The sequence below is a fragment of the Lepisosteus platostomus genome, chromosome 11 (assembly GCF_059453375.1).
Source record: "Lepisosteus platostomus isolate fLepPlt1 chromosome 11, fLepPlt1.hap1, whole genome shotgun sequence".
Lineage (NCBI taxonomy): Eukaryota > Metazoa > Chordata > Actinopteri > Semionotiformes > Lepisosteidae > Lepisosteus > Lepisosteus platostomus.
Genome location: NC_142621.1, coordinates 47,033,874 through 47,049,820, shown reverse-complemented (window position 1 = coordinate 47,049,820; position 15,947 = coordinate 47,033,874). Strand labels below are relative to the sequence as shown.

Sequence of the window (15,947 nt, the reverse complement as noted above, 5' to 3'; positions counted from 1 at the left end):
TACAGTGGGTGGTGAAAACTGCCCAGTCCATCACTGGGGTTGCTCTCCCATCCATACAGGACATTTATGACAGATGGTGCTTGAGGAAAGCTCTAACATTATCAAAGACCCCACACACTCCAGCTACAGACTGTTTGACCCTCTACCATCTGGAAAACGGTACCGGAGCATTCGGACCGGACTACCAGACTCAGAGACAGTTTTTACCCCCGCACCATCAAACTATTAAACTCCCAGCCTCTCTCACCTACAATCTGAACCCTCACAGTGCCTTCTCTCTTCATCAAATCCCAAACACACATTGAAATCTACCTCTACCTCACATGTCAAGAAGTTCACTCCCCATAATTTCCTATCCTTTATTTCATTCTGTTGATGTATGATTTTGCACACCTGTTGGTGTTTTGCACACTGCCTGTTGTCTCTGTCTTTCTTTTCTTATACAATTGTATTGTTGTTTTTTGTACTACTTACCGACTGAGAACTAGCTAAATAGCATCTCGTTATATCATATACCCGTGTACGAGTATAATGACAATAAACTTGAACTTGATGCTATTGAACATCACGGAACGTCTGGATTGGATGGAAGATGATTGTGCAGCTACACAATTGCGAAGTTAACCGCGAATACACTACACCAGCGTGCGCCATCACCGATACGTGTGCATCGTGTAGGATGACGGGGAGCCCGATGCAGGGGGCTGCGGGACGTTCGTTTTCGGCTTATTTTAAAAAGAAAAATCGCGTTTGCACAGTCGCGGGACCCGATGCACGTCTCTGTAATTTCGCAAGAGCTGCCGGCGTCTGTCTGGAGAGGTCAGCAGAGAGCCGTCTTGCGGAGGAGGAGAGCCGTCTGGGGGAGCTGACTGGGAAGAGCTTTTTTTTTATTTTTTTTTTCCTCCCAGCGTCTTGCGCGGACGCGCACACACTCCATTTCCACTCTCACTCCAAAACCGATCCCGGTGGGAAAGAGTGCAGAGTGCCGCCGACGTCCTAGTGCGTCCGTCTTTCCCGGAGATGTAGGAAGAGAAAAGTGCGCTCGAACGTGGCTCGCCTTTATTATTATTATTATTATTATTATTATTATTATTGCTGCTGCTTTTATTCTGCAAACAGGACGCGGCGGCATTGGGGGGGTGAACCTGTGTCTTTCGGGGGAGGCAGGGAACATTTCGCGAGGACGCCGCGCGCGAGAGGGGGTGCATTCCTGTCCGCGTGAGAGTGGGGGGCGCGCGTGTCGGCGCTGGTGAAATAATGGTAGCGCGACGCACATCCGGGCCACCGGGCCGTGACTCCATTATTCAGCCACTGTGAAGCTGGCGAGCAAGAGAGGAGAGGAGAGGAGAGGAGGAGGGAGGTTGGAGGGGGGTGGCGGAGGGAAGGAAAAAAAAAGAGATACTTTGTAAATATTTTCTAGCGTCGCAACTCAAGCTGGAAAGCGGCGAAGGACATGTCTAACCAGGGGGTGAGGAGGAACGGCCCCGTGAAACTGCGTTTGACAGGTAGGTGGCCCCCCCGTTTTTTTTTTTTAGAGGAAAAATAAATGGCAAGAAAACAAGAAGGTCGGGAGCGCCTGGGCTCTGCGCCCCTGTCCCCAGCCTGGACGTGTCCGTGTGAAAGGGGGAGTTTTGCGTTCCTGTGTTGTGGGCGAAACGGAGCCGACCGTGTGCTGTCCGCCGTGGCCCAGGGGCTCAAGTTGCCCACTGAGCGCTGAGACACGGCGGCTCTTGCAGGGGAGGAGGGCGGCGGTGAGCTGCCCTGGAGAGTGCTAGCCGTTGTCGTGTGCCTGGTCGTGACTGTTGCTGCTCCTGCTTTGAAATAAACCCGGGGAACCCGTCCGTACCCGAGCGGTGTGCGCCGTGCGCCAGCAAGTTTGTTCGCCCGGGTACTCTGCCTTTTTAATCATCGAGTCGTGTGACGCGCTTCGGGTTTTTTTTTTTGCATTAAAAACGTCCAGAATGGAGCCCTGTTTTTTTAAAAATGTTTTATATGCAGTTTTGTAAATAGCCGAGGAAGGAGGGAAGTGCATTTATTGTCCGGCTAATTTGTGTTGAAACCGATCGGTTCTAAAACTGAAGAGAGCCCTAGGTGTAAGAATTGTTTTGCTTGAAAGTAATTCCTGGAGAACAGCTTTTTAAATTACATTTCTGGAAGTGTGGTCTGTTCCTATTTTTTTTGGGGGGGGGGGGGGGATTCTTTTCTGGATTAAAACAAACTTAAAGTTGTTAAGTTTTAAGGTTTCGCTCTTGCGTGGCCTTAGAAGTCAAATAGAAACTGAAAAAAATATAAGCTTAAACTTGATAACGACTTTTTAAAAAATACTGTTTGTTTCCGTCCGCACGTCGTGCTTTGTTTAAAGAAAATTAACGACGATTAAACGCTTCCTAAATAACATCGTTTAAGATGTGGAGGTGTTTGCCCTCATCGTTTTTCCAATGTTATTTTTTTTAAAATTAAGAAAGTTCAGTTAAGTTCAAAGGTTTTAATGCAGTTTTCTGAAACGCTTATTTGTAGTAGTTCGTTCCTACTGCTAGTATGCAGAGTAGAACTATCCCTGTTCACCCTCGGAGATCAGCTTTTAAAACAAAGATAACTTTATGGATGGGTGGCTTCTATGTATCTTTGAGAAGTTTGTAGGTGCTGGAGATGGAGACTGATGTTTCTGGTCCCGTTTCGCAATGGTTCCATAATATCTACGTGTTTCAGTGGTTGTTAGGGGGGTGTGGTTATTACAGACGAAATGTGTTACTGATGTCCCAGTTTAATATGCCATTACCGCTGATTTAATGTCTTCAAGCGAAGCAATCCGGGCTTCAAACACAGCTGAGTTTGAAAAGTATTCACGTCGTGCTCATTTCGAAAACATCTGTTTGCTTTTGAACAAGGACGTCTTCTTGTGAAGACGCAAAGTGAGGCGGTCTCGGCGACTCCGAAGTCAATAAGAAACGTTGCCTGCAAATTCCTAATAGTTCCTCTAAATTCTCTAAACTCTAAAAAAAAAAAACAGTTTACCGACAGTACCATGTTTTGCCAAATAAGTACAAAAAACAGTATCGACAAAACGAAAGTGTTAGATTTTGTCGTACTTCGGAAGTACTTTTTTCTTTTTTTAAATAAACTGAAACGTCTGTACGTTGTAACGATTTTTTTAAAAGAGGTGTATATACGCGCTTGGCTTAGTCGAGTCGGGATAAAGACAGAAAAAGTTTATTCTGGTAGATCTGTTGCAAGGCGAACTTCAGCAGACTCGTCTGTGGAGGTCTCTCCCAGGCATGAGGCTGGTCGCTGTGAATTGTCTACTTGATTCAGTTATTTTTTTTTAAAACATGTTTTTTTGTTTTTCCAAAGGGGACCAGTGTTTCCTTAGCTACCGCTTTAGTTCGACGGTTTATTAATAGAATATAGTTTTCGATTTTTCGATGCCAAAGAAGGTATTGCACAAGGTTACGAACGTGAAAAAAAAAAACATTCTTGATCCCTGACGTAAGGGAGGCCGAGTTTTAAAATGAGTTCCATGCGCTCCAGAGATCCTCTGCTTCAGAAGGACTATTTCATTTTACATTTTCGTGTAAACGGGTAGGCGATAGAGCGTGATTGTTTTATTGCTGAATGATATCGGGAGTGAACGGTTGATTTATTTGGGGGTGGGTTTAGGTCCTCTTGGCTTTCTTGGCCGGGACGTGTTCCGGGGTGGTTCTGCTGATGGACTGGTAAGACTCTGACATGGCCTCTAGGGCAGGGAGGACGATCCCAGAGGTCACCTGCTTGTCTGGGGGTCCTGCAGCGTGGTTGTTTCTTGCGGAGCCCAACAGGGGGGGTTCGGTGTTCTCCTGCGCTTCTGGAGGAAGCGATCCCAAGGGGATCTCATGGCCCGCAGCGAAGGACCTCTGGGTGCTGGGAGGGGGAGGAGGCTTCCCTTTGGAAACCAGCATGATTCCATTTCAGCCCTGGTTAGCCAGCCGGGTAATTTTAAACCTGTTGCCTTATTTTTGGGTGGGTGCGCCGTGGACTGAAGTGTGTTGGCAGAGCTGGATCGGCCCTTCCTGCCTCACCGGTCCAAGCGTGCACAGCAGGAGAGCCTGGTCCTCCTGACGCCATGAAGGGCATCCGGGTGCCCTGGGATGCGGGCGGTTTCCCGGGGACACCCGGCTTTTTCCGGGGTCTTTGGACGCTAACGCAGGGCGTGCCGGTATGCTTTGGCAGCCTGACGCAGTTCGGCGTTGAAGGAGGAAACTCCGTCTTTGGCGATGCCGTCCAGTCAGCGCCTCTCGCCAGCTTGTCGGAGGAAGTCGAGCTTTTCTTTCTCTTTATTTTTTTTTTTGTCTGTGGGCTTGCCCTGAGCGTGGCTTTCCTTCTCCTGTTCCCCCCCCCCGCCTTTCCGAGTGCGTGCCAGTCTGCTAGCAGGATCTCGGCGCCCGTTCCCAGCGCTCCGGCGGCAGCACGAAGCCCGGCTCTGGGGAGCTCACTTGGCACCAGGCTGGCAGCCGGGCCCAAGCGGTGTCCTGCTTCTCTGTAAACAAGCGGCTTTCTGTCGAAGCGCTGGGAGCGGGGGGCTCGCTGCCTGCCTGGCTGAGCGCTCCTGGCACTGGGGTTGCGTCCCGCGTGGCCCCCAGGTCCAGGACCGGCCAGTGAGCCGGTACCGTTTAACCCGTCCGGTCCGGAGCTCGCGAATGGAGCAGGTTGAATCGGGTGGCCTTGGAGGCCGTGAAGTGATGCGGATGAGAGTTGTTCCATCTCCCCTCCGCTTGTCGCACTGTGGCTGCTGCGTTGACAGGGATATTGTCGCCTTATGTCATTTGTTGTATAAATTAAAGACTTGTGTTTCCTGCTTGCCATTAAATTAAAAGTGAAGCTCTTGACTACTTCTTCATTCCTGGTCTCAAACACGACTGCCTGCCTTTCGATTCTGTTTACTTATTGTGTTGTATTCTCTTGGAAATCTGTAAATGGCTGTTTTACTACCCACAGGTATTTCTGATCTTTCCTGTAGCCTTTACATGACCTATTAGTAGTCCTTCAGACTCAAACTATTCAGCTCGTGATACTGAATAAGTGCTTAAAGGTCTGAATTAGACAAAATGGCAAAATGCATTATGTTTTACATATCCTGTCTGATTTTTATAAGTTCACACCCTCTAAAATGCCTTTTCTGGTTGAGAAATATGCACATGTATTTTGAAGAGCTGCTTTTCAGGTCCCGTTTCTGCTGTTAGACCAAGGCCTGGTGCCTCAGTTTGTCGCTCTGCAACCCCCAGCAGGGAACAGGGCAGTCAGGAGCTGGCTTCAGGCCTCTCACAGTGGCGCTGCACAGCCAGCTCTTGAGATGGGTGCATTTATTTTACAGTTAACTTGCTCAAGTAACACCCCAGGAAATCTAGCAGCAGAACTACACGGAGATGCGTAAGAAGAGGGAGAAACTGAAACACAAGCAACATTTTCTTGAATACAAGGTCTTCGACTATCGCCAGGCTGTCCCTTTGCGCGGTTCAAACCCAAGCATGCGTCGTATCTGCACGCTAAATAGTCTCTGTCCAGGCCCGTAGGAAAATGGCGAGCAGCTTCGGCGTACCCCAGAGGTCAGCTCTCGGTATATCATTTCTGATTCTTTCCAGCGTCCAGCTCAGTAAATGGGTTGTAAGGGAGCTGCAGCTCTGCTTTAATCTGTATTACCTTTATGGTCCAGTGCTGTCCGGATGTCTGCAGGAACACATCGAGGATGTAATCTTGAGAAGTGACCTGGACCAGCCTGTTTTTTTGTTTTGCTGGAAGAGGTAGCGCGCTTGCGCCTCCTGCAGGTGAAAGGCAGGGGCAGGCCTGCGGAGGGGGGGGCTGGGGGCTTCTTTTCACAAGAGGCTTGTTTGGTTTTTTCAGCTTCTAACAACATAAACATGTGAACGTTTACACGCGAAGCCATTGTTTTGACTGGTGGAGGGAGACGGAGGATGGGATCCTTTGTTTGATGTGCCTCTGGGCTTTGGGCCGGAGCAAATTCCAAGGCTTCTCTATCTGTCGGGAAGAGCCAACATAAATATTTGATCTCGCCGCTGCTTCTGGTGGGCTGGGGAGGTGAGGAGGGGCGCCAGGAGGGCATGAGAGGTACCCCTTTTTGCCAAGAGAGGTGTGAAGCGACTTCTTTTAAATGTGGAGTCGGTCTCCTCGCATTAAGCATTTCACTTCGGTCTTCGCCTTTGTGTTATTTCCCGTTCGGTGGCAAAGATTAGAGAGCAGCACCTCAGGCTTAGCCAAGATGGGTCATCTGTAAGAGGAGTTCAGTTGGCTGTACAAATATAAAAAAAAACAGATTTTCACTATTTAGAATTTCAAACACTTCAACTCTTGCTTGTTCTCATCTAGACTTTCTGATTCTGGGGCACTTTAGTATTCATATGGACATTAACTGTAATTCTGCACAACTCAGATCTTCACAGACCCTTGGAAATGAATAGGTCTAATACAGTACCTAGCACTAGAGTGAGCACGTTGGGGATCCCCGTCAGAATCAGACTGTCTGGCCCTTACCTGATTCCTTTGGGAATTAACTTTTTATAGCTTAAAATTGTTTTTGCAAAATGCTTGTCTCCCTTAACCTTTAGCTTTCAGTAACGTGGTCAGTGTTACTTGATGTAATGTTGGCTGATATTTATCTGGGCTTACCACTGCTTGCTCCTGATTTTTTTTTTCTCAGTTCCACAAAGTTATCTTCTTCTCTTTTCGTGTTTCTCTTCTACCACTCCTAACTCGGCGTCTACCACAGTCTGTCCTGTAAACTGTGGTTTCCTGGGTCCGGTCACTTCGGTCTCTCTCTCGTATGGAGGAAAAAAGTCTTTCAGCCGTCTCTTCTTCTGCGGGTTTAGAAGCCATGGTCTGCTCGGCTTCTTAAAGAGCACATGTCTGCTCTTGGCTCAGTCCTGGAAAATGTTGTAAATGCTTCTTTACTCTGGCATGGTCCTCCTGGATCTGTATCTGGCTCAGACTAGAGGTGCATTTAAGAAATTGCATCTTTTTCTGAGGTTTGTACTACATTATTTAGCTCAGTTGTTCAACAAAGTGACTGCTGACCAAGTACTTCTTCACTTTTTTAATATTTTTAAATTGATTTCTTTTTTTTTATTGCAACAACAAAAAATACGATACACGCAACAGTACATAGAATATCACCAGCGGTGCATAATACGGTTGCATTTTACCCCCAAAAAGATTTAATGAGTTAAATAACGCTGAGGTGCGCACAGCTTTCATGTTCTTACACTTAACAGCTTCTTCGCCTTGGCCATGGTTTCTCAGCACAGGAAACTGCCCCTCTGAGGTCCTGCAGTGATGGCCACAGGTTCTGGATCTTGCTTTCCTGTTTGCAGCAGTGGTGTGCTGGATGACTTCCCTGGCTGTTGTCCTTCTTGTTAGCATGGTGCGAGTTCGGAGTGAACCTAGGGCAGCTGCGTGGAGTGCTGGTTAGGGCTCTGGGCTCTGGGCTCTGGGCTCTGGGCTCTGGGCTCTGGGCTCTGGGCTCTGGACCACAGGGTCCCGGGGTCCCAATCCCTGTTGGCGATGTTGGTGTTGTACATGTGACCGAGGCACTTCCCTCATTGCTGCAGTGAAAAAGCCCAGCTGTAAAAATGTAGGTCACCATCATGAACGAGCTTGTTAAAGGCTTAAGAGAAAAATTAAACTTGAGGGCGTTCAGAAATGTAGAGCTCAAGTTCATAGCGCAGACCCAATACTGCTTCAGTGCAGTTTTTCTGGCCGTCAGATTGGGAAGAGAAACCCACGAGTACAATTATGATACAACCCTGGACACCTGGAGCCGATGACACAAAAGCAGCACATTAAGAGGACGGAAATGTGAGAGAGGCTGCAAATATAGTTCTGCTCATCTTGTCTTCCACCTTGTGTTGCTGGTAGCATATTGATCGTAGAATCAGATCCAGTCTTTTTTTTTTTAAAGATCCTGGCGAGTCGGCTTCAACAGTATGGCTGTGCTGTTCAATTGTATGGAATTGTGTTTCAGGCGATTGATTTCCTGGAAGTCTGCAGTCTTCGGATGTTTATCCCAAGGTAGAAGTGAAATTAATTGCCCCTTCAGGTTTACAAATAGTGCTTTAAATGGTGTATAGTGATCTTGTGAAGAATGCAGAGTCTCGATGTGGAAGAGCAAGTCTGCCCTAGTCACGTTATCTTGCGTCTGGTAGCAGTTGAGCTTTTCTGATTTATCTTGGAAGTGTAGGAAAGGCTGTGCCCGTTGTTGAGATTTGCACAGCCCAACCTGCCGTGTGCAAAACCAGAGGAACTGTAGTGCTGGGGATCTCTGAGAATAGAGCATGTTCCCGTATTGGCATTTAAGGGGAGAAAAACCTTTCCAGGAGGCTGATGTTTGTTTTTGCGAGGGTGAAATATCCTGTACCGCAATAAACTAAAAGCCAATGATCGGGGAAGAGGAGAGGCAGGTCTGCAGAAAGTGACCTAATGTAATTTTCTTCCTGGGGGAGGCTTTCACCTTGGCAACCCGGGAGAGCATTGCTGAAGTGTGGCCGAATGTGCTTTCATTTCAGGGAGCAAGATACCTTGTTGGGCAAATTTTGTAGAACGGTGTCGGGTTGTGGAAAAAAGAATGCAAATGGAAAACCACCGCAGAAATGAGACTGCTGCATCTCGGAGTCTGCATGGGTACATGTAAACATTGAGAGCTGCCGTAGGAAATGCGGTAGTACAGCAACAAAAAGACAGTTGTTTGGATCTTGAGCGTTACTTCCTGCTTAAGCTGTCTGTCTGGAAGTGCCGTTTAGATGTTGGTGGTTTTATTTTTAAAGGTAAATTTTACAAAGGAGAATGATTTCAGTCTACAGCACAGGAAAGATATTGGTCTTATTTCCAGACGAGTTCTTAGGTTTAGTGCAGGACTAGGGATCGCTCTTAAATTGCCTTTTTGTTGCTGTTGCCATTAATGTCTTTAAAACAATTTGTTAGGAGTAAAGGACTTGACAACCTATGATCCCACATCAGGACTATAGGTAGATCTGTCAAGACACTTTTGTCCTAACTTTATGCTTTAAATTTAACTTGTGTGAGAAGTTCTAACAGCTTTATTATTAATCCATTTACTATGCATTGATGTTGTGTAGAAATTTAATAGAAAATCCATACATATTCAGTAGACATAAGTGTTAAGGTTAGGTTTAGTATGAAACGCGTCCATTATTGACCACTTTTATCAGTCTACAGAACCTCAATCAATAGTAATTGATAATAGAATATGTTAAACCTTTTATGCACTTCATCTCAGGCTGTACCCTGACATCTCTTGGGGATACCCAGTATGTTTGCTTTAATGCAAAGTGCTCCCAGTTATGCTCGTGTATCAGGTGATATACAGTCGTAGTTTAGTCTAATTGAAAAAGTAATTTAAGCATTTCAGAAGCAATACAAAAGGTGGTCAGGAGGAGTAGAATCTACTATTTACTCATTTTCCCTGTATTGTAGAGAGTTTGTTTTAAAATCCATTTGTCAATTGAGTTAAAATACCATTTACAGTAACTGTATGATGATGGTGGAGTTTATAAACTCTTTAATGAATGTCTTAAGGTTCAAAATCAGCACATCTGTTTTATTTAATGGCTCTAGGTTCTTATTGTTAGTTTTTAAAATAAGCATGTAATGTCATTTTTTGTGAGAAGGTGTAGTTTTATTTGAGAAGCTGAGTGGGCAGTCCCGGCCTGTGGGTCAGTTTGCGTCGCTGTCGCCTTCGAGCCGAGCAGCTCGTGGAGTGGGTGCAGTCAGACCAGTGGTTTATTTGAGCCAGATGTGCAACAGCACAGCTGTAGTGAAGACCAGATGAAAGCACCCCTGTTTGATCAAGCCCAGGCTGCCTGGTGCTGCTTTCCTTACAATTGATCTGCATTCCCTGACAGGTTTAGGCTGTTTTGTACGCTGCAACTTTTCCTGTTTGAAGTATTTCTTACGTTGCATTTTCTCATCCCTAGCTCAGCCTGAAACCTCCCCCCCCCCCCACAACTCCATTTTCTCGTCCCCCGGGAGTTTTTAATACGCGCTGTATTATGTAATGCCGTGCTGTGCCGGCCATATGTTTCAGAGCAGTCTCGTTTTCTGCTTGTCCGTCAGCCTGCCAGTCTGTGCTGAGCTAGTGGCTAAGGTTTCCTGTTGCTCCTGTTGTACCGGTTGTTTGTAAGTAATTATTCTGAAGCTCATTGGACGCAGGAGAGAAAAAAAGAAAAACATGGAATGCGAGGAAATGCGAAAATGATTGCATTGAGGAAACCCATGATCCAGTTGTTCATTTTCTAAGGACTGTTCACAGAATACCGTAATCACTGAGCTTAGCAGCAGAGTCCTACTTCAGGAGTGCATGAGACAGCCTGAGTCCATAAACTACAAGCTGTAATGTGGAGTAAAGGCTCAGAAATAATCCTTGAGAACCAGATCTGATGACCCAGAGGCGGGTACCATGATCTTATCGTTTGTTTTAAGCTTAGCGGGCAACCACGTGCTATCTCTAGATTGGCCCTTTGGTGCTCATGGTACAGTTGCTCATTTAGGTTTATTTCTTGGGATATAAAGACAAACCTACCTGGGAAAGCATGATATGCGAGTCTTATGTGTGGTTTGAAAGCTGCTGGTTATAGAGCTGTTGAAAAGTCGGTAGTGGTTTTCAGAGCTTTTGCAAGTCACATGAATGAAGACAAGAAAAACCAAAAACAAATACTGTCTAGACGTATCTCCTGGAAAAGAAAAGGACATTACAGACATTGAGGGGGGGGGGGGAATCTCCTTAGGATGACATCCACTTCCGGAATTCTGTCTGCATGTTATACACTGCTCATGTCCATCGATATGAAATCCACATGGCTGCTTGTGACGTTTGCTTTATCCTGCTTCCAGGGTAAAGGGGTGGTGAATTGGTGCAAGCCCCGCTCATTTTTCACTGTCTGGGCGAAACGGGCTCGGCCACTAATTGCCAAGATTTACAGTTGATAAGCATGGCCAGTGGGCTTGTGAAGATACAGCCGTTCCCGACGCAGAGTGAACTCAGTCCTGGGAATGCAGGCCAGCCCTGCTGGTGCGAAAACCCACATGTTCTTATTTTTAAAATGTTTTTACAGAAGAAATGTTTTGAGCTAACGGTCATCCAGGAGTAGATCTTAATGGAATACTCCCAAAAAAACTGACACGAGTCGGGACGACATGCTGTGTGCAGCACTACAGCAGTTCTGCAAAGTGTTTTCAGCGAAGTAGTCATTTGCATCTCTGAAGAAGTTCGAGTAGGGAGCTGCGTCAGCATGCGTAGGCTGCAAAGGAGCCAGTAAAGGTTTATTCCCTGCTGAAAAGAAACGCAACATTTCAGCTGTGGAGCCTTCGAGAGGTGTAGACACCTGAAGAAGGAATAAATGAATAAAACTTGCTCATCTGTGTCCCTGTTCCTGCTGCGTGGAAGGCTGTACTCCAGCCCTCTGTTTTCACTAACTGCTTGGTGCCACACATGCTTGTTCCTGGCGAGTCGGAGGCAAGCCTGGAAGGTGACGCCTACAAGATGGGACGCATCCTGGACGGAACCCCCTTCATGTACTGCACTTCTCCTGATTTAGTTTCCTTCTGCAGGTATGAGAGCTGAGAAGAAGCTGTATGGAGTTTTTTAGATTATTTTTTCAACCGTTTTTGTTTGCGGTGAGCCGTTGCCTTGTCCGGATGGAACCCTCTTCCTACCCTGAATAGGTAACCCGAGTGCTTGTGGACTGTGGTCAGACTCTGGCCTGGTGTTTTTTCTGTTGCTCAGGCCCTTGGTCTTTTTCTGCACGCATGCAGGGCTGCCCTGTCACTTCAAAGGATGAATTTCCCACCAGATGCACAGCTTAACCTGAATAACAAGACACCGGGCTAGAAACAACATGAGATCAGCTCTCAAAGGGTTCACGCAGGTTAGAAAAGTACAATCTAGCATTGGTGAACAGTTTACATTCACTCATTCTTCTTGGTGTAAGTGTATTAACATTGTGGCAGGTGGTCATCTTTTTGCCTAACTGCAAACAAGGAGGCCACATCTAGCCTGTCATCCTCCTTGGACAAAGGCATCTGCAAGTTGTTGTGCAGTTCACGTGCAGCGTATTTATAAACAGGGGGCACACAAGGGGTTCAACCTGCTGTTGTAGTTCTGATTACATTGATTTAGTGGCTTTGCATGCTGTACAAAAACACCTTGGTTAATAAAGCAAAAGATGCTGAACAAGATGGCTTTCACACCTTTGGAGATTCTGCTTGAGATAAGTATTTTGCATTTGCTGGCTGGAAGAAAACTGGCGATTAAAATGGCGCTCAAGCAATGCAGTTTTATTGGTAAATCACATGAGGCCCATCTGGTTTGCAGCAGGGGAACTTCTAGTACAGGAAATGGTATATATTCAATATGTAGTCAGCAAATTCAGAAAATAAACTGCTTCTTTATAGAGGAGATGAGCTTCCTCAGGACATGGTGTGCTCTCGGCACGCAGTGCTCATCTAAGTTGTGTGACCTTAACGTTTTCTTCCTGTAATTTGTTGAAAACTGCTTCTAAAAACATAAACAAGTTTATAGTCATGATTTTTATTCCTGTAATGACACAAAGTAGAAACAAAAGTATACAATTTAAAAGTAAACAATTTTATCTATGTTTTGTTTCACTGAATTTTTTTATCCTTCCATGTTCGCTCAACTGTTTTTAATGAGGCTTTTGCAGGAATTCTCAGTAATCTGCATAAGTCACTGTGGGACACTGTGTCAGACGAGGATGTTTTTGTCACAACTCTACCAGTTACTAGACCTTAAGGTTCACATACTTTCCACTATACAGTGGATGTTCAAACAAGGTGTTCAATATAGACCAGACAAAGTACAATTGTTTGTGGGTTATTTGTTTAATCCGATTGTGTTGTTCTATTCTGATGTAGACGAATATCAGATCACACTTGAGGAGCAGTTAATGTAGGAAGGCAGATGATTTCAAAGGGTTCACAAACGCTTTCTCACAGCTGCAGACAGACTCATCTGGCAGTGCTGGTAGAGGAGCTGTCTATGTACAGTAGGTACTGTAACCTGTCACAACCCAGCTCAGCAGGTGAGGCTCTGCAGCCTGCGGGTGGATTAGATTTTCATCCCTCCACAGGATTCAAAATCCAGCATTACACTTTTCAAAGTTCTCACCTCAGGTGGAATGCACTCCTCCTACAGTAGGTTGCATATTGCATGTTGTCGTCTTTCCTGAGGTTAAGATAAATTACATATCCAGATATTTTATTAATGAAGTTGATCCTCCCCTTCTGTTGGATCCCCTGCACATGAGGGGCTTTTAGTCCTTGTTGTCTAAACTTACCCCTGGCTCAGCGAAGCAGCGTGGATACGTTGTGTTTTGTGTGACAGTGGGGAATTTGAGAAGGTTGATGAATATCTGTACACCAAGCGCTCGCTACAGGGTGAAGATTCAGCAAGGGGAACGTGTGAACTCATTCTTGTGCTCGTGTTGTTGTCGGGACTGCCGATAAAAACAGAAGTGTGGAGTCCTGACACTGTGTAAAAATTGCAGGGCGTGCAGTTCAATAGGAAGACCAAGCCATGTTTAGCGTGCAGTGTCCAGCCGAAGATTCCCCGTGGGCTCCAGAGGTTGTCTTATGGTTTGGTGTTATTGCGGGTGTGCCAAATCCTTCTAGGTCAGGCTTGCAACTTGAAACGGACCTTGTTGCCGATTTTGACCCGGCGTGACTAGTGCATAGCGCACAATGTTTAACAACAGCTGTGGTTGAAGGTATTTTGCTCAGTTTGATTGTTGTACTTTCATCCCTTTCTCTTACTCTCTTACTCCCTGCGTCATTGCGCTCCATCTCGGACAGCCAGAAAGTCAGAGACCCCAGTAGAGTAGATTGGAGCAGCTGAGGTACCTTGCCTGTGATAGAGCCTGGACTTGCAACCTTCCAGTAAGCACTGTCCTGCCTCTACCGAATATACCGTATGTTTACCTGCTCAGGAGTTTTCTGCAGTTCTCCTTGGGCTCTTTTGTGTGCGCGCACGCAGGAAAGAGATTTGTTTATCCTTGGCTCCCGTTGTTGTGGTTATTGGAACTAATGCAGCCAGATCACCCTGCAACTCACAACCGGCAGCCCACTGGAGCTCAGCAGGTGTGAGCCTGGTCAGTACCTGGAGGGGAGACCTCCTGGGAAAAACTAAGGTTGCTGCTGGAAGAGGTGTTAGTGGGGCCAGCAGGGGGCGCTCACCCTGCGGTCCATGTGGGTCCTAATACCCCAGTATAGTGATGGGGACACTCTACTGTAAACAGACGCCGTCCTTCGGATGAGACGTAAAACCGAGGTCCTGACTCTCTGTGGTCATTAAAAATCCCAGGGCGCTTCTCGAAAAGAGTAGGGGTGTAACCCCGACGTCCTGGCCAAATTTCCCTTTGGCCCTTACCAATCATGGCCTCCTGATAATCCCCATCTCTGAACTGGCTCCATCACTCTGCTCTCCTCCCCACTGATCTGTCCTCATCAGCCCCATCCTTGCAGATGCTTCCTCAGAGCTCCCAGTAGTTGGGATCCATTTGTACCAGAATCGGTAGCCGGAGGGGATCATCTGCACGTCTGTTTGACCAAAGCACCGAGCCGATCTCATGGCCTTTCTCTCACGTCTGTACAGTGTCTTCCCGAGGTATGCTGGTGTTGACCTGCACACCCCAGCCCGGAAACTAGGCTGCTCTGCTCCCTGTGGAGGGGAAGCTTGTCAAACGGTGTTGCATACGACTGCCGGCTCTTTTATGAGAAGAGCTGTTTGACTAAAACATTATTGTGGAAGGGTTCAGTACGTGAGGTGTTTTGCTAGTCATGCAAAACATTAAAATGTATCAAAGTAGAGACCTAAAGGAACACAAGCATAAATAAAAAATTGCATTGAATTGCATTCATCAAAATATATCCATATATCCAGTACTGGTGCTGCTCTGTGGGGATGCTTATGTGTTGCACTGAATATTGTTTAAAACGATTTGCTTTCATCCCGCATTGTTCCCCGTACTTCCAGGATAGGCTCCCAATTTTCAGCAGCCCTTCCCAGGAATCTGCAGCCCTCAGATGATGGGTAATTTGTTTGTGTAAATAGCAATGCAGTTAAAGAAGTGAAGCTATTGGATTCTTAGTACTGTCGGCCCATCCCCCCACGCAGTCACACAAGCCCTGTCTTAAGTAGCTGCTTTTCCCCGCTTGCCAGTGCATTCTGTCTTGGGAGTGCGGTCATTTGGCGTTCTCCACGTTCAGGACACCTGTATGCGAGAGGAACAGTTACTGGTCAGTAACAGGTGCATTCTGAGGTTAAAGGTCATTGAAAAAACAGCCTTGTTCTCATTAATCTCAGTGTCGGCTTGCTTTGGAGCCCTTACTGGCAGTTCGCCCCACAACCGATGGCATTGTAACAGCGCAGAGTTGTCATCCTTTTGGCAACATCTCATTTTCAGTTGCATGATGGCTAGTCTGTAATGTGTAACGTGTAATTTACATTATATACCCACTTCTCTCCCCATTGTTGCGTTGCCAAAACTGCACCTGCAGTGTGTCTAGGCAATTTGCTCTCTCTCCTTCTCGCTTCCCCCTTTTGGAAGTGTCTCCTGTCACAGTAGCCTTGTGCCAGCTTTCCCTGGCACTGATTAACAACTGCATTAATTATTAGCTGCTGGCATATAAGAAGATTAGGTATTAGAGGCCTCACATGGCGGGCAGGACAGCCAGGTGCTCCCTGGCGGATTCAGACCTCTTCAATTTAGTTGTTTAGTCTCACCTTGCGAAATGACTGGCCTGCTGGCAGGGAGTTCTGTTCAGGCTGCACTTCACACACAAGACTAATAACTTCTTCTGAAGTGCCACCAGCGAGCTCAGTCTGTTTCTCACATTGCTGGAGATCTAAGAAAAAGGACACAAGTGCAAAT

At 46.5% G+C, this 15,947-nt stretch overlaps 1 protein-coding gene across 1 annotated transcript in view; it reads left to right on the top strand.

Moving 5' to 3' along the window:
- The first annotated feature begins 899 nt into the window (after nucleotides 1–899).
- Nucleotides 900–15,947, top strand: part of smurf2 (SMAD specific E3 ubiquitin protein ligase 2) — a 63,652-nt gene continuing 48,604 nt past the window's right edge. The window contains exon 1 of the mRNA XM_088600106.1: nucleotides 900–1,505. Within this exon, the coding sequence (XP_088456232.1) occupies nucleotides 1,454–1,505 (52 nt within the window). The 5' untranslated portion in view covers nucleotides 900–1,453. The remainder of the gene's footprint in view (nucleotides 1,506–15,947) is intronic.